Genomic DNA, 22,050 nt, shown 5'->3' with positions numbered 1-22,050 from the left:
TCCTTTTTAACTAGGGACGCACAAAGGAAGACTCTTTAACTAGAAAAAAAAAAATCAAAGTTTACATGCAGGGTGAAGAGAGCAGAAAAAAAGATCCAAAACAGGCAAACAGAGGGACAGGGAAGAGAGGAAGGCTAAGGATGCGTGTAGCATGAGAGAAAAAAGTGGTCCAGGCACCAAGCGCTTCTTTGAAAGGGATCAGCTACAGTTAAAGGAAAGTAGATGAGTTATAAACAGTTAGACTGCATATCAATAGGGAGAGATATTCAGGAACTGCAAAACTCCTAAAATACGTTATTCCATATTCCACTGAATACTGCCATAACGTGAAAAGCAAAGGCTGGGAGAAGCACATATGGATCAAGGCCTTTCTGGCCTACATCTCTTTCTCATACAGATTAAAACATGATGAGATTCAAAGCCATCTATAAAGTTCTTGTGTGTTTGAAAAGAGCTGTAATGCAAATTGCCCTTGAGTTTGTAGATTGGTAAGGATGGGTTTCAGTAACTAAAGTATGAAACAGTGCATGTATATGAGGGGATGAAGGTAAGGAAGCCCCAAAAGAGAAAGAGTCCATGATCAACATGCTTGGCCAAAGGTAAATCTAATGCTGTAATCCTCCTTTTTAAGCGAGCCTTGAGATCTGGCTGCTTTTTCAACTGAGACAAGGTACACTGTATACACAATCAATTAGTTTAGTTTAGCTAAGGGGTAGTAACCATTCATTTTCAATTGTGGTGCCAACACCAAAGTGTGTCAAAGGTGGCTCAGCCTCTAGGATTCTTTCTTCTTTGCTAGAAGCATGGCTAGATGAAGGAACACATTCCTACACCAAAACCCACTTACAAAACAAATAAACACACAAACAAACAAACCAAAACCACCACAAATGAGCAAATGTGTAAGCTACTGGAATCTGGAAGCAGATGACTGATGGGGAAAAGAGATGGAAAACCTCTTCCATATCTGCAGGAAGCCAGAATTAAAGGAAGCCAAGGTGTTCCCAGCACGCTCATTACTATCTCTACAATGAATTCAAGTACTTTAACTTTTTCACTTAAAATCTACTTTTGTTCTTCATAAGCTAAAGAGAAGTTAGCAGATGAAGCTGAAAATGTTTCAGGGTTTCCAGATATAACTGCTAAAATTTGAAAGGGTCTGGAAAGTCATGTTAACAAGGGGCTGCTGTGGAAGAACAGACAGGCTACTGTTGTTTCAGTCCGCCATAATTTAAAGCATGCTTTTTTCCCCTTTCCTGGGAACACTCTAGAACCAAAGTTACAGAAGGAAGCAATAGCAAGTTTCCTCAGGACCACAATAGCTTAGGCTCATCTCTCGTTAAAAATATTAAACAATTTTTGGATTTTGTTCTGAAAAACAATTTTCTGTGTTACTCTGTTTATCTGGAAAAATAGAACTCACTCCAGAATAACAATTTGTCCCCCACTTAGACAGGCAGATGAGGTTCTGTCTGAAAGACATAGAGAATAGGGCATGTGAAGTTGTAAAGAAGGTCTTGTGTTATAAGTTTAGCGCAGTATCATAAAGGAAGACAATCACCTGTTAAAGAACACTCCAGCTATGCTTCTGCAATGTGCGCGAAAGGAAAGAACACTGATATTTTACAAGGATCACCCTTATAGTAATATTTCCAATATTAACAGAACTTAGAGAAATTGATCCGGAGTAAATAAAAAACAAAGCCATATGCTTAGTGAAGAAAATCCTTATTTAAAAAAAAATCCCAGTAACATTTATATTTCGAACTCCAATACCATCTCAATGCTTCCTCTGGACTACCTCCATCTACTTTTTAGAAAAAAAAACACACCTTCCTTCCCCTAAGTCTTCAGAGAGACGAAGTAGGCTGCTTTCAAAACAAAAGCAAGTGATATAACCAAACAAAAGCAGATCTGAAAGGTGAGCAAACCCCACAAGCCACACAGTCATTATTACTGTGTCGACAGTGCACTTGTTAAAAATGTATATTTTAATTTTCTGTATTGCTAAAGGTCCCAATTTGCCCAGGGATCTAGCTAAGCTGCCACTTTCTACCATGACAGAGTCTAATCTTTATTTAATGGATTTAGCATCTATCTTCACTAGAGTGGTCTCTAAGGAAAAGGGGAGGGGAATATGAAGGGGCACGAAGAGATGATCAGAGCCCCCCTCTCCTTCATCCATCCGGCGCTCATGTTTGTGTTCAAAATTCAATTACCTCCTTATTGATACTTCACAGAGATATTTAAGCTGCAAACATGAAGCCCTGATTTCCCAGGGGGCCATGCCCCTCTCTATTTCACTGCTCTGCTTCCCCCAGGGTGAATTCCTAAGGCGTCCATATTAATAGGTAATCAGTCACAATTCATTTATTAAACAGCTAGCAAGGTTTATCAGCCTGCCCTGATTAGCCAGAAGAAGCCACTGAATTCCTAATTTATTTATGGAAATGTAAGTGTCTTTTCAAATTCCATTCATGAAAGAGCAGGGTGCTGTGGGTCTGACATGCAGAATTCTAGCAGGAAAGCAGCAGGAAACACGGGATCTGGGGGCCCTGCAGCTTCAGCCTGGGAAACACATGACAGTGACCCCAGCTTGATAGATTAAGGGCCAGAACCTCGTGCAAGCATCCACAAAACAGCTCGTCAGACAGCAGACATTGCCACCCACTGCAACCACAGAAAGAGGTCCTTACATGGGGCAGGTTACGTGGTTAAACAACACTGTCAATCTGTAATGAACCTGAATGTAATGAATCTGAAGTAATGAACAAACAGAATATTAAAGAAAAGTTTCATAAATAAAACATTCAGAGTAACACTGAAGACAACTGCCATGTAACACGCATACAAGTTTACATGTAAATTAAGCTATTTGAAATTTTCAGAATACCAAAACTTTCAAAGTTACTTTTGTTACCATAATTCTAATTGAAACTTTTAAAAATGCAAACACTGCCACTGTATTTTCCATAGAAAACACAGAAGCTCAAGGATGCTGGTGCATTACCAGAAATGCAAAACAGCTAATAAGAAAAAAAATCATTCTTCTCTATTGCTGAAATGAGAAATAGAGAAATCAATAGAAAGCAGACCTGGAAGTATGACAACTTATGCATACACTTACTTAAGGTAACTAGGATACAGTTTCTGATAACACAAAGCTTGTATACAGGCCTCTGAATGTTCAAGGCCAGCAAGGCTAAAAAACACTTTCTTTTTCATAGAATCATTAGGGTTGGGAAAGACCTCTAAGATCATCTCGTCTAGGCATCAGCCCATCCCCACCACGCTCACTAACCATGTCCCTCAGTGCCACATCTAAACTGTTCTTGAACACCTCCGGGGCGGTGACTCCACCACTTCCCTGCTCCAATGCATCAGCATTCTGAGAAGAAATGTTTCCTAATATCTAACCTGAACCTCCCCCAGTGCAACTTAGGGCTATTACCTCTCATCCAGTCATTAATTATGTGGGGAAAAAAAGGCAATTATTCCTTTTAATTCTGCCGTCATTTCTGAAACTTGTATCTATCTGAATTTTACTCACTGTAGCTAATAAACATAAAACAATTAGGAATGGAAGACTATACTAGATGTTTTTTTCTTTCCCTACAAATCTGTATCAAGTTTCACCATTTCTTCCTCATGATTAGTAACTTTTCTGAACAGTTCAACTGGCAAGTAAGAATAGGAATTGTACTGCTAATCCCACACACAAGCAGGACATCCCTCAGATGGACATGGGAGCCAGAAAGTTGTTTTCAAGTTAGTGATTTAGATTTCAGAACTGACAAGGCTTAACATGGAATACAGACGGAATCATGTTTAAATAGATTGAGAGCATTTCTGTACTACTAATTCTGAGATACTTATCAGACCTTTTGTTTGGTTACTCCAGTACTCTGATCTGATTATTAACTGACTAGAAAAGCATTCAAACCCAACAACTCAGAGCATAAATAATGGAAGATGCAGATGTCCCTCTACAATATTGTATTACGCATAGAAATCACCTCAGTTCAATTACAATAACTTCAAATTATATTTAAAATAGCAGTATAAAATCCTACATAGTTTAAAGACAGCTACACCTATGTTAACCCCCTGAATTTACATACACAAGCTCAATTGTTCCACACAAGGTTTTAATTTGCTTAAGAGTTCATTCTGCAATAAAATTCACCAGTGTATTAAAACTTATTTAACATCCCTACTTCAACTACACTGGTACAACCCACACGCCGAAATAAAAAGATATGATTTCCTTCAAGTTACAGTGGTCAGACATGAAAAGATGTAGTGCGTGCAATAAATACACTCAAAAGGCTGGCAGGAATGAGCACCTGAGTTCGCCTATGACCAGAACTTGCATGTTGTGGGTGTTTGAAGTCACGGGTTGCATAGAGAAACAAATTCTGGACGAAGCATCTTTCACTACTCAAGAAGTAATCAAGTGATTAATTGTTATCAGCCTATGTTTTACATGGACAAGGGTAATTCAATGCATTTTTCAAGATTTCCAAATATCTTTCCTCAACTACATAAAGTGGACTCAAATTCTGGCACAACTGGCAGATATGACATGGTTTTACAGCAGGCCCCAACATCTAATCAGGACGTGGCTCCCAATAGCCAGGTTGTCCAAGCCTCATTGCTTGGGAACCGCAAACGCTACCAGCAAAAATAAAACAACCTGTTCCTCTCCTGAATTTAGCCATACTTCACCTTTTCCCACTTCAGCAGTAAATTCACAATAGCAATTCCAATCTATGACTGTAGAATAAATAAGACCAAACTCACCACTGAGCAGGTTAAGCAGGACGCTTGTGCATGTTCTTCTTGCAAAGCTCACTGAACTTCAAACTCCACATTATTTTCACTCCCTCAATATATAAGCTTCTTATCACACAGAAAACAGCAGCACTATTTGGAACAGACATTCAGTGAATGCTGCCCAAATGTGTTGGAGAATACAAGCTATAATTAATTTGCAGTTATTTTTAGTCTTCACAGATTGGAAGAAAGCTTTCAAAACACAATCAAGTGAAAGCAATGCAGCACTCTTCCTAAAATTGAAGCCAATTGCTCCAGGAGCTGCAAACTGCTGTCATCACGTCAGCAAACATTTCCATTTCTTCCCCGGTTATGTTTAGCACTCAAATTATTACACAGCGCTGCTTCCGTTAGTGCATACACCCAACCAGCAGGCTTACGTGCACAATTCCTTTAGCGCTACAACAGAGGACCCAGCATTATGATCTTAAACTGCTTGACTCATCTTCAAACTGATCATCAGGAAGTCCATCTTAGCGTAACTGAATCTGATACAGAACACCCAGTGGAACCCACCTTGATACCGCATATCCACTGAGCTCAAGACAGAACTGGGATTCATGGCCCTGCATAAAACCCAGAGGAAGAGTTTCAAAATTAAAAACAAAGTGTTTTAAGTATTCCTTCCTTCCTAAATGCCATTTGATAACAAGTGGTGGTGAACACCTATTACTCTGCTGTATGTTACTGTTCATTCTTTTGTCCTGTCTCATCAAGTCATCCATCTCAAACATTTATTTCTAGTACTCCTATAACAAAGCCCATATACTTCTAAGGTTACTGCAGTAACAAACACATGGTTACAGTAAAGGATGGGATGACTGTTTCCTGTCTTTCTTGCATACACAGTTGATGCTGATAGCACTATATTTGTAGTGGCTCACATAAGGAACTCTGCAAACTGCATATATAGATATTGCTTCCTACGCTCCTTAAGTACTATAGTTTGTGTGACAGCAGTTTGCATGCACAGCAGAATACAGTTTAGGACAAAAATGAGAATCTCTAATTGACATCGTGGAGGAAATTAGTTTGTAGTTGCATATGCTGTATTTTGCTGATGAAAATGAGGTTATCATTCGCAAAAAAAAAAAGCGTTAAGAGATCTTTTAATAACCTGTTGTCATTAGACCTTTGTCATAGACCTCACTGGAAATTTAACATTTCCAACAGCAGAGAGCCCCCTAGAGCTACCACAGGAAAACAGTTCAGCAACCCAATGCTGCTTATTCCAACTTCGAGCTCATCAGAACTCCCCTCCAACCACCGACCAAAACCAACTGTATCTGGTCTAGCAGAACAGAGATTAAAACCTCAAGTGAGAAAACAGAAAACACATTTTAACTTGAAGAAGTAAAAAGCAATCCAATAAATCATAGGAAAGTAACTGAACTGCATCATTTAGCTTTACTGTCACAACTTACAGCTGTGAAGAGCAGTAAACATAAACCTCTTTTCATTGTGAACAAAAATTACAGTAAAATTTCAGAAAGAGTAAAGTCACCCATTTTTTTCAGAACCAACCATTAACATATAGCATCCAGAGACAGCAAACTGAAGCACAGCACATTAACCACAGCTGATCTGCTTCCACATGCTGAGAGGCCAAGCATTGACAGTTATAAGCCTAACTTTCTGTGTGTTAATTCATCAGACTTACCATGATATGAGTTTGCAGTGTGCTCAGGGAACAACAAGCTCTTGGACACTTAAAAAAAAAAATCCACAAACAGCCTTCAAACATGCTTTCATAGGGAAGTATAAAGTAATGTTTTATTGCCAAAATAAATTCTTAAGATCAAGCACTTCACTGGAAGGGGGAGGTGAAGAACAAACTTGCAATGAATATGATGAGAAGAGGTAGTATGTTTCCTCTGCTGGCACAGGCATTAAGCACCCTTTTTTGATCTCCAGCTAGAACTGAAAAAGCCACAGCAAAACCTTCCTGTACAGATGGAGACCATTCAAAATGTCTTAGTACCCAGACAAATTCACATTAGAATTAAAAGTTGTATTTTTAATATGGAAACAGACAATAAGTAGTAGCTCGTTAAAAAGGTATGTAGTAAAATCTCCATCACTATTAATTCATTTTAGCAAGACGTGACTTTTTTTTTCCCCTAGCAGACAGTTTTTATGCAAGGGAATTGAGACAATAAATGAATTCAAAGCTTCCTATCCATGTATTCAGAATGGTCATCTGACCTTCTAAAACATTCTTCTTTCCCACAGATCAAGCTGGGTTTTGTTTTCAGGCTGCATTTCTGAGAATGCCCTGTCTAGGACGCTCTAAAAGAGAAGTGCTGCCTTGAAATCTGAGCCTTTTTCAGAAGACTGCCCATAGACCTGAAATCAGAGATACCTACACCTAAAGAGTAACAGGCAAGCAAGAGAAAAAACATTATTGGCATCGCTTAATCCATAAAGTAGCTGGAATTAATTGGTATGACCTATTTTAACTTGTCCTGGATTTACCAAGGTTATTCACATTGATTTGGGATAAAATGGTTCTTCTAAAAACAGATGTTAAACAAAGAGTTGTAGTACCACGATGTTTGTTCCATTTCCTTCCCCTCCCTGAAGATTACTGTCCTATAGTCTGACCCTATATACCTGCTGCATAGCCTCATAATCTTCTTATCATTAAAAAAAAAAAAACCCTATCGTCATCCATTTTTTTCCTTTGGAAGAACTGCTGTGAACATATTTACTTTCTCTTTGTATCTTGCAGGCACAACTCTAACCTGCCACTTCATTCTCTAAAATGACTTGTTAAAAGTCTCATATCTAACCTAACCTCTGTAAACTCTGAATAAAGAGATGGGAATTGTCTCACCTCTTGACTGAGAGCACAAACTCTGCAAGACCCATCAGACTGCCCAGAAGTAATATTCCAACTTCACTTTCATAGTAAAACATGAAAATATATCTGCTGGATTCATATCTGATAGAGAACTAGCCCAGCAGTCATAAGCATACACAACAGATAGTCTACTATAAGCAACGGCCCAGCTGTCAGATAGGATCACTCAGTATTAAGCAATTACTATGTATCAGGCAAATATGTACTTTCCAGCATTCTTAACAACTATACCAGAGAAAATGTTTTCCATTTCCCATTTCATTCCTAGAGAAAAAGTAAGGAAGAGGCAGGTTCTCCCCTTCCCTGTGTCATTTCCAAGCTGCTCTCCTCAGTCATTCAGCTCTGTGAGTAATTCTGTTTTCTCTTCACAGCTTCCCCAAGTTGTAGCAATGTGAACTGCATTATTCCTTTGTCTCAGCCAGCACTGAAACAGAGGAGACCTGTTGTGACCTATGTTATTTCTGGCAGAAAACATCCTTCTAATCCAACATGCTTTATCCAGCAACCCCAACGCAGCACTTCAAAATAAGTCTGAAAAACTAAAAGCTATTATCCCGCAGCCCTCCCTCTCACATACACTGGTTGCTCCAAAAGTAATACCTTCTATTCATTCCCATGGAAATTACAACAGATACAAAGAGCACAATAACACTGTTTGATAGAGCAAATTCTCAGCTACAAAACACTAACATTCAACATAGTCAGCACTGTTAGCTGTGCGTTTCTGCCAGCAATGAACAAGAGTCTGCATGTGCTGCTCACGAAAATATGCCATCCAGAACATGGTTTCTCTCTCACTTTGCTGCCGCCACTGCTGAAATGCACTACCCACTGTGCTCATGTCCGCTGTTTGGTCTCCATAAACATTCAGTAAGAGTCAATAAATGTCAATGGGTGCAATTTTTTCCAAATGCAGGAATTTGATGACACACCTCTGCTCCATCCACACTACCACATCAGACACCATTTTGTCAGGCCTGGACACTACTGCAGATGGGGCCTTACAAGGGTAGAGTAGAGGGAAACAATCACTTCCCTCTCCCTGCTGGTCACCCCTCTTTTGATGCAGCCCAGGATACACTTGGCCTTCTGGGCTGCAAGAGCACACTGCTGGCTCATGTCCAGCTTTCTGTTCATCAGGAGCCCCAATTCTTTCTCGGCAGGGCTGCTCTCAAGGAGTTCTTTACTTAGTCTGTACTCATACCTGGGATTGCCTCGACACAACTGCAACACCTTGCATTTGTTAAACCTCATTAGATTCTCATGTGCCCACTTTTCAACCATGTCCAGGTCCCTCTGGATGCCATCCCTCCCTTCTATTGTGTTAACTGCATCACTCAGCCTAGTATCATTGGAAAACTTGCTGAGAGTACACTCAATCCAAATGTTTATATCATTTATAAAGATGTTGAAGAGTACCAGTCCCAAGATAGACCCCAGGGGGACACCACTCAGGATCGGCCTTTGACAACAACCCCCTGGCTATGACCATTCTACCAATTCTTTATCCACCTACTAGTGCAGCCTTCAAATCTATCTCCCTCCAATTTAGAGATAAAGATGTGGTGCAAGACCATATTGGCAGGAAGGTTCAACCTCTACTGCCATACCACCAACATCCACCTCTGACCTGGTGGCCCAGCATCATAAAATAAGAAACATTGTTTTTGGAGCAGCCCTTGTAATTTAACCTCAAACCCATTGATACGTTCAATAATGAATTTCTAGAGGAGAATATGATCAGAAAGTTTTCATGCTGTTCCATGTAGGTTGGTCTGCTCTTTGTCCTTACCCCTGAAAAGCTCATGGCCATAAACACTAGCCCTGCTGGGACACAGAGATATATATAGTATGTTATTACAAGTCTGCCTTTCTATCTTACATCCAGATTTCAATGCCTAACAAAATGCAAATAGCTATCATCATTTTGGCACTTCAATTTTTGAAATAAAATCACTGTGTTTCGTTACAACCAAATAAAACCTCCATGCATGAAGGATCAGTATCACAGAAGACAGGGCTTAGACATTAAAGAAAAGGTAAGTTTGGGCACAGTCAGCTGCAGAGACAGCAGACTCACGCTGAGAATGGAGAAGAGGAAGAACACAGCCATTCTCAGTAGCAGCACATCACAGCAATATACTCAATGTGCTAAGTGAGAGTCAGAGCAGAGTCGTCAGTTCCTCTCCCTCCCCCCATAAAATGTATATTTCTGCAGGAGATATATGGGAACTAGTTATGAAACTCAAGCAATTAAAAAGCATTTCAGGGGTATTCACGGGACTGAACCAGCCACAAGTGCCTGACAGTTCTACGCGTGTGCCGGTCCCTGGAGAGCTATCACACTTCAATTACTATCACTAACATTAGTCATTATCAGGCTGGCTGCAGTCCCTCGGGAAGGCAGCTTGTGATGACAATATCCAGCCCCTCCTTGTAAAACAATTCATTAGGCAAAGCGGAGCAGCTGGGGCAGCCACGTGCAGGCCCGCAGGCCGGCCACCCGCCGAGGCCTGCAGCCCCCCTTCTCCTTCAGCTGTAATGGCCCCTGGGGACGCTCTGGGTTTAATCAGCACTCCTTATACTCAGGGGAAGCGTTTGATTGCAAACTTAAACTAATGGCACTTGGAAGGTTACGACAATCATCAGATAAGAGGCTTTAGGGCATTTTTATCTTGTTCTAATGCTCACAAACTAATGAGGCAATAAGAGACAGATACTATCAGACTCAGTCTAGCAACATCACACACAGGATGCTGCATTTGCTGGTAACGCAAGAGGCAAGGTGGCAAGTCCATTATAGATCCTGTGGAGGATTTCATGCTCAGAACAGCTGAAATCACACAATAAAAAAACAAAATACTATGAGGCTGTTCACGTAGCCTTGTACGTGTTGTCACCTGATCCGAATCAGAGAAAACTAAAAAGGGAATACAGCAATACCCCACCAATGTCTGTTCAGTCTGCTGGACAAGAACACTGTATTTCCTCTCTCAAAGCACAGACCAGTCCTTACATACCGAGTAATAAACTCCACTGTCTTCACACTAGAAGACCAGATGTGCCACTAAACAGGTAAATAACCCCTGGTGTTAGCGTGGATAAAACAATTTTTAGCCTTCATATAGCTTGCAAATAGAAGTATTTTTATATACAGAGGCAAAAGAATTTTAAGTAATAGATACAGATCAGATGCAAAGGTTTGAAAGACCCTGCCAAAGCATCTCACAAGATTTGTATGACATTTTTGTGTTTCTTAAACCATAATGGAAAAATGCACATAACCTTATGCTTGATCAAACTTTTCTCCATCTTCAATTCCTCCACTGACAGTAGTCCACAAGTTATCCTGTCAGAATAAGAGTAGCAAAAAATAGGCTTCTGACAGTATAATGTAAGAACATTTTGTTTGTAGTCGTGTTTCTTTCTGCATCAAGCATGCGGTAGGTAGAAATGCTTTAATGTGACAGCCCATTCCCTTACTTTTGTGGCTAAAAAGCTCTTCAGTCAAGCCCCATTTGACCCCCTGCTTGTCTACACAAGTGATGGTGCTTTCACTGTTCATTTGAGCTTGTTCGTTTGTGTATGCTGAGAATCTTTCTCTTCCTCTGCTTAAAGAATGACAGTCCATTCAGTACATCTCTATACACAGAAAAAACTGGCTCCCTAGCCTCAGCTCCACTGAGTTGATTACATCTGTGCATGGAAGTATTTGGAAGACCATTCCTCATCTCATAAATGCGTGAAAGCCATCACTTCCATATAAAAATCCCTAAGTCTCTTGTTCCAAACCAGGCTGCTCAGGTGAAGGCACACAATAGAATTTCACCTGAGATCTCCTGCATGAAGTTGATGAGCTGAACCAAGTGCCTCGTGCTACTATGCTCAAGTGAGACTGGAGAACGCAGGTATTGAATTAACTTACTTCTAGAATGGATCTTACATTGCAGAATCACCACATCACTGGATGATTTGGACTACAAGGGCTCAGGAGTTCTCCCACTCGAAAGAGAGTCAATTATGCGGTCAGACTGCATCACTCCAAGCTGTATTCAGTCCAGCGTGGAAAACCTCCAAGGGAGACTGCAAAATCACCCTGGTGGTTGAACAACATGTTCAGTTGCTTGACTGACCAATGCTAATACTCCAGATGTCCTCACAAAGCACAAATTACTGCTTTGATAAGCATACTAAAAACCCTTCAGAAAACTAACGTAGACTTACTTGATGAATGAGTCTAAAGTTTTCAAAGCAGTATGTTTGTTCAGCTGGTCTCCAGATTAATCAGATCTTTTCCTCCCCCCTCTTAACTATTGGAATTATCTAGATCAACATTCACTCTATCAACAAACTCAACAACTCTTTTCTAGAAAGGATCAAACTAATTGCAGAATTTCTTCGTACTATCAAACAAACTACAGGACAGCTTTGAGAGGAGATGTTCAGATATTTAGGAAGGAATGCCAAGGTACAACTTGAAGTATTATTTATCTATTTTTAAGGCAAACAGTATGAAGTACCTTTCATATCTACAAACTAGAACTGGGGGTGTAAATAACAAAAGGAAAAGGATGAGAGAAAAAGGACATACATCTCAATCAGATCAGATTAAAAGCATCTAACTACTCAGTTTCTACTGAGAATTGCTGTTGCACTGGACACCATTCATTAAGATCAACATTAGTTTTAACATTATGGATATCTGCCAAGTATTTGGCCACTTAGCACATGATCCTTACACATAAGTTTGGAAACCGAGTCACTAGACCTAGACAGACATTGTCTAGCAATCGAAAAGCTCCCTCTTGAATTTGCAGCATCAGGCTTCAGAATTAACAAACAAGCAATGGCAGATGTAAGAGTAGTAGGAATGCTAAGATGTAATCTACATACATTTAAAAATTATCTACACAATCACAGATTTTATGTTGCTTATTATAATCTCCCTTCTGCAAAAGATGCCAAGATGACCTAGGAAAACTTCAGTAAGCTGCATCCATCATCCATCTGATGAAAGTTTGACTTTCACAGTTACTTTAAATATTTAAAAATACTCCTGAAAGAGAACATTTTTAATGTGAAAAAATTTTAGTAAATCACAAATAATTCAACCTAAAATATATAATCAACAAAAGAAGATTTTGTGCACATAGCACGCAGAATACATACTGATAAAAATATCAACAACAGGTATCAAACAGAAAATAACTGCAGAGAGAAATTGCAGAAGTTTGAACTTCTGACACTTTTAGGAGAGTGTCAGGAATTTTCCCTCTCTCCAAACTCCAGTAGTATATACCTCCTTCTGCAGTAGGCAGTCATCAATGCCTGAAGATTAGAATGCTATATTAGTAATCTCCTCTGAAATCTGCAACAGCACTTTCCCCTCGGAGTAAGGGATAGGGAGAAAGGCTAAGATGCAAACATTTCTGAAGCCTTGGGAAATATTGTTTCTACTTCACAAGCAAACAGAGCTTGTGCTTGAATTCCTAAGGATCCACACCATATTTTCCCATATTTTTTTTTAAGAATATGACAGTTACCTAGATACAGCACTTGTTTTATGCTAAAAATGCATAATTTATGCATATGGTTAATCCATTTTATATCATCATTAGACTGTATCTCCCTAATTTTGTATTTAGGAACAGTTTGGACCAACTGTTTTTTCTGCCCACAGGGCAACCACACACCCACTTATTTAAAATAAACAATAGCAGCCGAGGTCCAGACCCATTTCCATCCTCACCATTGCAACCTAATCTCCTAGCAAGTTAATGCAAATCAAAGCAAACATTTCTCTGACACTGGTAGCAAAGCGCGTTCCTCTCCCAAGAGAGACCTGTAAAACAGGACAGTCACTGACAGCAGTACAATTACTGACACAGATACAGACTTTATGGACATGTTTATCTCTGCTGTAAATCCACACTCTCTCTCCACTCCGATTCATGAGTCATAAAGAAATTGCAGATAATGAAAAAGTTGGAGAAATTTACAGCGTGTCGGAAACCTCAGACAGCCAGAAGAAATTAAAGAGCTGACTGAGGATAAATCACACAGGTACAATTAAAACTTCCTATACCTTCTTCACTTCCAAACCGGGGTACAAGCCAATGGAGATGATGGAAAGTTGAGGTCACGACTCCTCTGACTGTAATCATTTCTTAACTACCTACATGTCAAAATTAGCCAATTCACAGATCATGTATGAATGCCAGTTTCAGGCTGGCATTCCGATGCCTCACTCTTCCACCCAGAAAGAATCCTGCCAGTAAATAAACAACCCAGTGAGCAGCGTAAGAGAATGTGATTTCCTCATCCCTTTGCGGATGCAGAGTACACCTCTTACCATATCACCCTGCCTTAAAATGAAGCAGATCTACAGCATGGGAGGAGAGAATAAAGAGAACCAGGAAAAAGGCCAAGGTTTCACGTGGAAATCATGGGAGCTTGGACATTACAGTGACAGGGGCTGAATAAATACCCTAACAGATCACAAGCGTTCTTTTCACTTTTCTGAAACAACCAAATAATGGTCGAGTGTTACTACGAATGTAAATCAAAAATTTACATTGTTAACTTTGTATTTTTCAAGAAAGCCTGTAACAGGTAAGGAAAACAAAAGCAATCATTAGCATTTCAATTGATTGTGCAGTTCCTGAAAAAACCTCTGATCATTTCCTAACCCACAAATGAACCATCCATAACGTGAGACATTTTCTGGGGGAAGTCTACTAATTCAATGAAGTAAATCCTTATACTAACCGCATATTAAAGAAATCTGGGGTCCAAAGAGCATAATTTTGTTGTCCAGCTATAAAACTCTGCCTTCAAGCTTTGAAGCACAGTGTATACTATTTCAAAAAGTCTTTGCAAACACAGTACTAAATAACAAAATAAGAGAGAAATATGCTTCCAGGCAAAGCTGAAATGCAATGAAAATTCATTCAGCAAGGCAGGAAAATGTAAAGGAACAGAAAGAATAACAGTTGCTACAAAGAAAATTCTGAACAGGGCAGAAATATGATATGGAGGCATACTGAAGCACACGCATCTCAAACTGTTTCCTTCCTACACAGGACAGCCCACCTCACTATAGTGTATTTAATATAGTGTATTTTAAGTTTAAGGCCATAATGAGCACTAGACTTGGCATAAAATATTCTAAGTCCAGCATATTTAGAACAATATAAACAATTCCAGAACACATTTTGTTCCTTCATGTTTTAGATAAATATAGACATGCTAGTGCTAGAAGCTCTACACTTCTGGAGGAGCTGACTTTTAAAGAAGCAGCAAGCACCCTCCTTTCTCTTGTCAGTATTGAAGATATTAAGAACACTGCTGTATCTTTCTAATCACTGGCACCAAGATTATTGTTGGAGGATCCAGACTTGGATCCACATCATGCAAACCTCCTTCACTTTGCTTCTTCTTTCTATAACAGTTTTCTTCTCTACCTCCACCAATATTTTAAGTGACTTTATTCCTCCCAGGAAACAGTCACATTCAGCAAAGAGTCTGCTCTTCTAGATAGATCCCAAAAAACTCATTTTGGTTATTAATAAACTGCAAGAAACCAGTTCCCTTTGCAAAAGGGACGTCAGGCTTCTGAGCTTAAAAAGCTTCTGTGTTAATTAAATCAGGACTAAATAAAGAGCAGTTATGGTCATTACTTTTTTCTTATCTGATCAATTACATCGTTAACGTTAGAAGCCCACTTGGGTACACAGGCCACTAGTTTTGCTTGGAGCCTACAGGCAACGTATATTGATACTACACTCCTTGGAAAGATGACTATTTACAGAAAACAAAAGATATGATTCAGTAAGACAATAAATGATCCTCCTTTCTTTCCCTAATTCCATTCTAATTCAACGGCTTACACAAAGTTCAACTTCAATGCAAATAAAGTGCCATGCCTTGTTTTTTAAAGCTTAAAAGACAACGCAAGCTCAATCTACCAAAGATGGAGTCCCTGATTTAAACCTATGCTCCCACCTGTGATCAGTATTAAGAAAAAAAAAAACAGCTTTGAAATTGTCCACGTCAAGAGAAGGCTGCAAGGATCTCAAATAGAACTAAGAAAATGTTTCAAAAACATACCACAGTTAAACTCCACCTGAGGAAAGAAAAAAAGATGGAACTGTTCTATTTCTTGAAATCTACAACAAAGCTGAACTTGCAGGCAGGAAATCACACACAGCATTTACCTGAGAAAAATGAAAAACTGAAGACTACCAGAAAAGAGAGGCAGACTGTAACTAGCCGGGAGTTCAGAAGGAATCCCTTTATTCTCCAGAAACTTCAGAGGCTTCTGAGGCTGCAGAATACTACAATTCACAGCCAAGGACAGCTTAACTTGGGAGCAAAGAAGCTGTTCCTCACCCCCATCTCTACCTGTCTCTGTTTGCCTCAGGAAGGTTCTCTCCATTACAAGAACACTTCAGAGATTTCTGGCAACAGTTGCTAAATCACCATGTGTTACAGTCTAGCCTATTACAAACAAAACAAAACAAACAACTTCTTTCCACTCCACCATTTCATTTCCAATAGGCCAAATGCAAATGCCTATAGAAGAGCATAGGACCAGGGCGAGCACATAGCCCAACCTGCCTAATAATCTCTTCCAGCTTTTCGCATCTCCAAAATTTCCAAGCTATCCATGAGGTCTTTGTGGTCAGACATCTGTCAACGGTTTACAGGCGTTCGGCCCGGTTCCGTGACGAAGGGGATGGGGGATCCACGGGTCCACACCCCGTGAAAAGGGAAAAGGGAAAAAGGGTAAGGAGATGGCCCTGAGAACAAAGAACAATGGCAATAATCTGAGGAGAAACAAACTAATTTACTAAATAAAATATCGGAATGCAAAACAACACACTATAATACAATATAATTACAATTTAAGCTGATAAATCCAATACAGAGAGAGAGAATGTCCCAAAATCAAGGTAGGCCTTACTCTACTACTGACGAAGACAGCCGGAGAGCGTGCTGCCAAGACGAGAGACGGCGGAAAAAGGGACGAGGTCTCGTGATCTGCAAGTTTTTATACTGCAAGCTTTTATCTTTTCCCTCCGGCTGGAAAATGGTAACAGAGGAGCAAAGTACCGTGGGGACTGTAGTAGTCCTTCTTTTCCGAGAACCAGGTATATCCACTACATGATGTTATGATGTGGAATACCAATAACCGAAAATCATAAAACCATGACAGACATCCTAGAAGCTTTTATCTTCCAGTAATTTGTCTCATTTATCAATGAGGTAACTTTCTGCTCACAACCTCTGGTGGCAATGAGCTCTGCCTTTATAGCACAGTGTGAGACCCACCTTATTTTTGTCCTAACACACTACTGATTCTCTCTGGCCCCCCATACTTAGAGAAACAGTGAAGAGCTGCCCCCCGCCCCCCATACACACACTTCTGCATTCATCAGTTTTACAGACATTTTTCCACATATGGCACAGTTGTCCATCTCCAGGCTAAAAACTCCTACTTAGTTTTCATTAATGTGAAAAATGAATAAATATCACTAATTCTGACTACACCCTAGCTGATTTTTCATTTATCTTTCGTGCTCCAAGATTGACACCTTTGCTGTTCACCTGACATCCCCACCTCACCCAGGGCTAACTCCTGGCCCCTTAGTCAGCATCAAGAAGCTCTTCCACTATCAGAGAGCTATTTCATTTGCTTGATCATGCTGAACATTTATGGAAAATAAATTGGTGCTGCAGAAAAGAAAATGGGAGAAAAGTTTCTGGACTCCAGCAAAACCAAGAGGGATACTTGGTTAAGCAAGTCTGGTAACAGTCTCATCACTCTAAGTATGAAGATTTGAGATTGGATAATGCAGTCATTATACATTCCTAATTTTACAAGAGGAAAAGCACAAAACAGCCTCAGCTCCAAATATAATCTAACCCAAAAGAGAAGACCAGCACTGCTGACAGGGAAATTATAAACGGTATTCATGTTTACGAGGTCAGTTCTTCCAAGTTTTCTAGTACTGAAGACAGATAATGTATGCAAGCACTGTTACCTTCCCAGATGTACCAGACCTTAAAAAGAATCAGGCTTTGTGGGAAGTCTTGCTCTAGTGATATCATCAAATCTACACTACGATAACACAGTGGGCTGATCATTATTCCGGCATCAGTGATATTTTACAAACAGGCAGTACGTATGTACAGCTGGGCCATGCAAGAGGCTCTCAGACACTGCAGACAGATAGCACGGTACTAGCATTTTAAAGGAACTGGTAAAATAACCCAAATGCTTAGGAGTATATCAGCCCTCCATTGAACCCAGGCAAACTACAAAGACAGTTGTTAAGAATTTAAGAAGTCATATACTTAAGTAATTATTAATTTAATCACACTGACATCTGAGCAATAGATTTGACAAAATGTAATTTTAAGTGTAGGAATCCTGCCTTGATAAAGCTTTTAAAGAGGTAGCCAGTCCCACACCTCCTTTAGCCAAATGAATTATAATACAAAATCAATATGAAGGGTGCTGTGTACTGGTTCAATAACAAATCTCACAACATAATTACAAAGTCACTAAATAGGCATATTTGTCATGGAGTGCTGCAGGAATCACTGTGGTCCGGAACAGCATTTTTATCAATAACTCAGACAAAAACAGAAGCCTTTGAAAATACAAAGGGATTGGAATGTAGAAGAGGGCACTGGAAAGTAAAGTAAATAAAATACTGACACAATAAAGCAGAATTGTTTCTCACATAATACAGAAGAAACAAGAAAATATTGTAAAAAGGACAGCGCAAATTTAGAACACAAAAAGCAACACAATAACTCTTGAGAAGAAGAACTTCAAATCATGACAAACTGCACAATATTTTTTAAAAGTATTAAGACCATCATCAGAAGCTTCATGCTGCCATCTAGAGGATGGTACTCAGCAGGGTTTCCTAATTCTGTTTTTGATAAGCAGTTCTGATTATCAACTATTTAAAATGTGTAATACTAAGTTTCAATACAAAAAGACGTAATCAAATTACATACTACCGAAAGAAAACCAGAAGCCTTTTAACTTTAATGAGCAGATCTTCTGGATTTTTCTTCTTGTTCTCTTACTAACCTAAGTCTGCAAGAGAAAAAGACAATACTGGAAGAAAAAGTTCTGAGAGCCTATGTTCAAACTCAGCATTTCACTTTATGCGAAAGATTTCCTAACATAAATGTATACGTTGTGACACACAAAGCATTCAATGTGATACAGATTAAAAGAAGACTTCAGTGAAAAGAAACTGCCAATATGGAGAGAGGTTAAATAAACCTTAGAAATTTAAGATTTCAGTTACCACAGACTAATGGGTATTACTCTTAAGCCTCAGACACTTTATTTTCTCACTTGGTCTTCTTTTCATATTTCTTTCCAGTAAAAATAAACAGAAATAAATACAGCAAAAATTTTTAAGCTTTTTTGTTCACTTAACTTGGGTTCTGCTTAAACTCCATTTAGCATACCAAAGCTGTTTGACATGTAAATCTACAGCTTAACTGAGAAAGCCAATCATCAGCCAATCTTATTATTTGATTAAGATTTCCATTGTTGAAGTATAACTTCTACTCTGCTAAAAGCCTTATTCAATCCTAGGAGACATTAGCACTGAAAGTAAATTTCTACATATGGAGAGCGTGTTCAAACAGGCTTAGTGATCTACTGATAAGAAAGCATTAGGATATTGCAGGCTTACAATCATGAGACTTCAAAGTTCTACTGCTTCTTGTTACCCACTGAAATAAAGGTGAAAAATCTTTAAGTTTAAAAATTTTCAAAGCTTCGTGTAAAGCCCAAGAGTTAACCACAACTGAAGTCTATGACCAAGCAAAATAAAGCAGAAAAAGTTAAATGTGTCAATATGCGTAGGTACTGTTTTAAAGGAAGCACAATCCCTTTAGAATCTTCAAAGCTGGATCACCATGTTAACAAAGAAATCCTAAATGCAATGATGAAAAAAAATATATATCTTTTTTCCCCTCCTCAAAAGAGGCATTGACATAAATTGGTTTTTGGTAAGCGGGATGAAGGTCAACTTTAGAATGCAGTGACAGCACCTCCTGCTATAGCTGACTATGGAAAAAAATAACTGCAGAAGCCAAAAGTTGCAAGAGCACTAATGGCTAACAGAATCCTGCACACCAGTTAAATTTTTACTCCGTAGGCAGTTCATAAAGTTTCACAGAAGTACTGGCACAAATATTCTGAGGAAGAGCATTAGCACCTAAGTGGGAAACGAAGCAAAATGAGTGATTTACCTAAGCTAAAGTTAAGTCAGAAATTTATGGGCCACTAGAAAATAACAGGTGGGCATGACATCTAGTAATTCCCGACAAGATACTTTCCCCCAGCAGGTAGGATGTAAGTCGAAGAGGGAAGCGTTCTTCTCTGTTTTGCAGGCATCCCCTCCCTGTTTTATAAGGTCACAAATAACTGTGTTGTTTATCTTATCATGTAAACAGACTTTAACACTCAAAACAGAAAACAAAATCTAAAATAAGGAATTATTTGAAATGTGCCCTATTAGGTTTCACTGCACCCATGACAGACTTGCTTAGAGCAGCGCTCTTTTTTCTTCAGAAGATTCTCTACTGCACTGCCGTAACTGTGCAGTATTTCCCACCTCTGCAAACATACTTTTCTGGCTATAGGTGCAACACAAATGCACACTTCAGTGGCAAGATTTATAATGCAGCCATCACATCTGTGCATTGAACTCACATTCATCCAGTCCCAGCTGATAAGCCAAGTTCTGCAGGCCACGAACCTTCTCCATCAGATTAGCTGTAGTGAGGCTTCCCAGCTCTATGAGGGAAAAGTGTGATTTTTAACACTGTCTGTAACCCTCTAGTGACAATTTATGTTTATCGCTTCACAGAGCATTCAAGTCATATTTTCAGCAGTATCAGTTTACAGTGTACAGCACGTGTTCTTCAACTCTCACAACTCATAATAACGGCAAGACATTCTAACCATTCCAAAGCAGGAATGGCAAGCAAAAAAACAAAAACAACCACCACCACCAAAGAAAAAATAAACGGCAGGGATCAAAAACTGACACAAATATTCACATGGTTCAAAAAGCAATAATAAGGAGAACAACTGCATTTGTAATCAAGATATATTATTGCAGATGATAGAACTAACTAAAGATGAAGGTAATGAACAAGACAAAGACTCTTGAGTGGATCATTCATCTGGAGATTCTGATTTTGCAGGTGTAAGGGCAAGAGACCTGAGGCTACGGGGCTTACTAACAGGAGCCTCTTGCCTTCAGATCAATAGCATGATAAAAAAAAAAAGTAAAAACAGCATAAATGCTTGCGCAATCAAGACAAAAGCCCAGAAGAAGCACTGAACAGAGTAAGAAGAGCATCCCCCATCCCTTCACTTCCACAAGGCTTCAGAAGAAGGTCTCGGAGCAATCCTTTTTAGTAGGCATTGAATCCCCACCCACAGACAATGTCACAGCCCATGGCACCCATACTCACCCTTTAACATATCGATATCGTCATTTTCCAGTTCAGCCATCCATTTGGGAGGCGAGCTTGTAATAGGCTGGTTTGGGGGGAGGAAAAAGAAAACAAAAGGAGAAAAAAAAGGCAAAGCATGCTCAGAGAAGTACATTTTTAGCATCATACAAAGTCTGACCTAGCATTTAAAGGAGTTACACTGACAGGATAAATGTGATGGCTCCAGATACTCAACAGGAATACTCTAATGTCTATTCCCATTTTCTAGCTCTCCCTGGACAAGTTGGCTGTTACAACAAGACACCAGTTAAAGCCAGCAGCAAGAGCAGCACTTCCCAAGGCTCAGAGCAGTGCCTTCCTCCCGAGCTCTGACAAGCAGCAGTCACTGTAAGAGCCACGCAGCACGGGGCGGGGGCAACTTACGCTTTTGAAGGAGGCAGCGAACTCGGCGACGCCGGGCACTGGAAGAGAGAAGCGAACAGCGCCGGGTGAGCGCGGGGCCGGGCCTACGGCCCCCGCATCACCCCACTCGCACGGGCCCGCCGCACTCACGCTGCTCGGGCCACAGGTCCGGGGAGGCCCGGTCCAGCTTCTCGAAGCTCAGCAGTGAGGCCTCCAGATCGGCACCTACAATACAGGGAGTGAGAGTGAGGCGGCGCCTGGCCAGACCTAACCACAGGATGACAGCAACCCTATCTGCGCGCCTTACCGTCCCCAGGAGCCGCCATCTTGCGCGCGTCACGTGACCTAAACCTACTGCCCGCGGGAATCCACCCATGTGACCACAGTGCCGAGCAAGAGCGCCTTAGTCCTCGCGGCCAATCGCTGCCCCGGAGCGGGGGGCG

At 40.0% G+C, this 22,050-nt stretch overlaps 1 protein-coding gene across 1 annotated transcript in view; it reads right to left on the bottom strand.

Annotated features, from left to right (window-relative positions):
• Positions 1-22,027, bottom strand: part of LIN52 (lin-52 DREAM MuvB core complex component) — a 43,585-nt gene extending 21,558 nt beyond the window's left edge. Inside the window, exons 1-5 of the mRNA XM_021401298.1 lie at positions 21,915-22,027; positions 21,758-21,832; positions 21,629-21,666; positions 21,224-21,290; positions 20,454-20,537 (exon numbers count right to left, since the gene is read on the bottom strand). Of these exons, the coding sequence (XP_021256973.1) occupies positions 20,454-20,537; positions 21,224-21,290; positions 21,629-21,666; positions 21,758-21,832; positions 21,915-21,933 (283 nt within the window). The 5' untranslated portion in view covers positions 21,934-22,027. The remainder of the gene's footprint in view (positions 1-20,453; positions 20,538-21,223; positions 21,291-21,628; positions 21,667-21,757; positions 21,833-21,914) is intronic.

This window comes from Numida meleagris, chromosome 6 (assembly GCF_002078875.1).
Source record: "Numida meleagris isolate 19003 breed g44 Domestic line chromosome 6, NumMel1.0, whole genome shotgun sequence".
NCBI classification, from domain to species: domain Eukaryota; kingdom Metazoa; phylum Chordata; class Aves; order Galliformes; family Numididae; genus Numida; species Numida meleagris.
The sequence above is the reverse complement of the archived record's forward strand: the minus strand, read 5'-3'. Positions and strand labels throughout refer to the sequence as shown.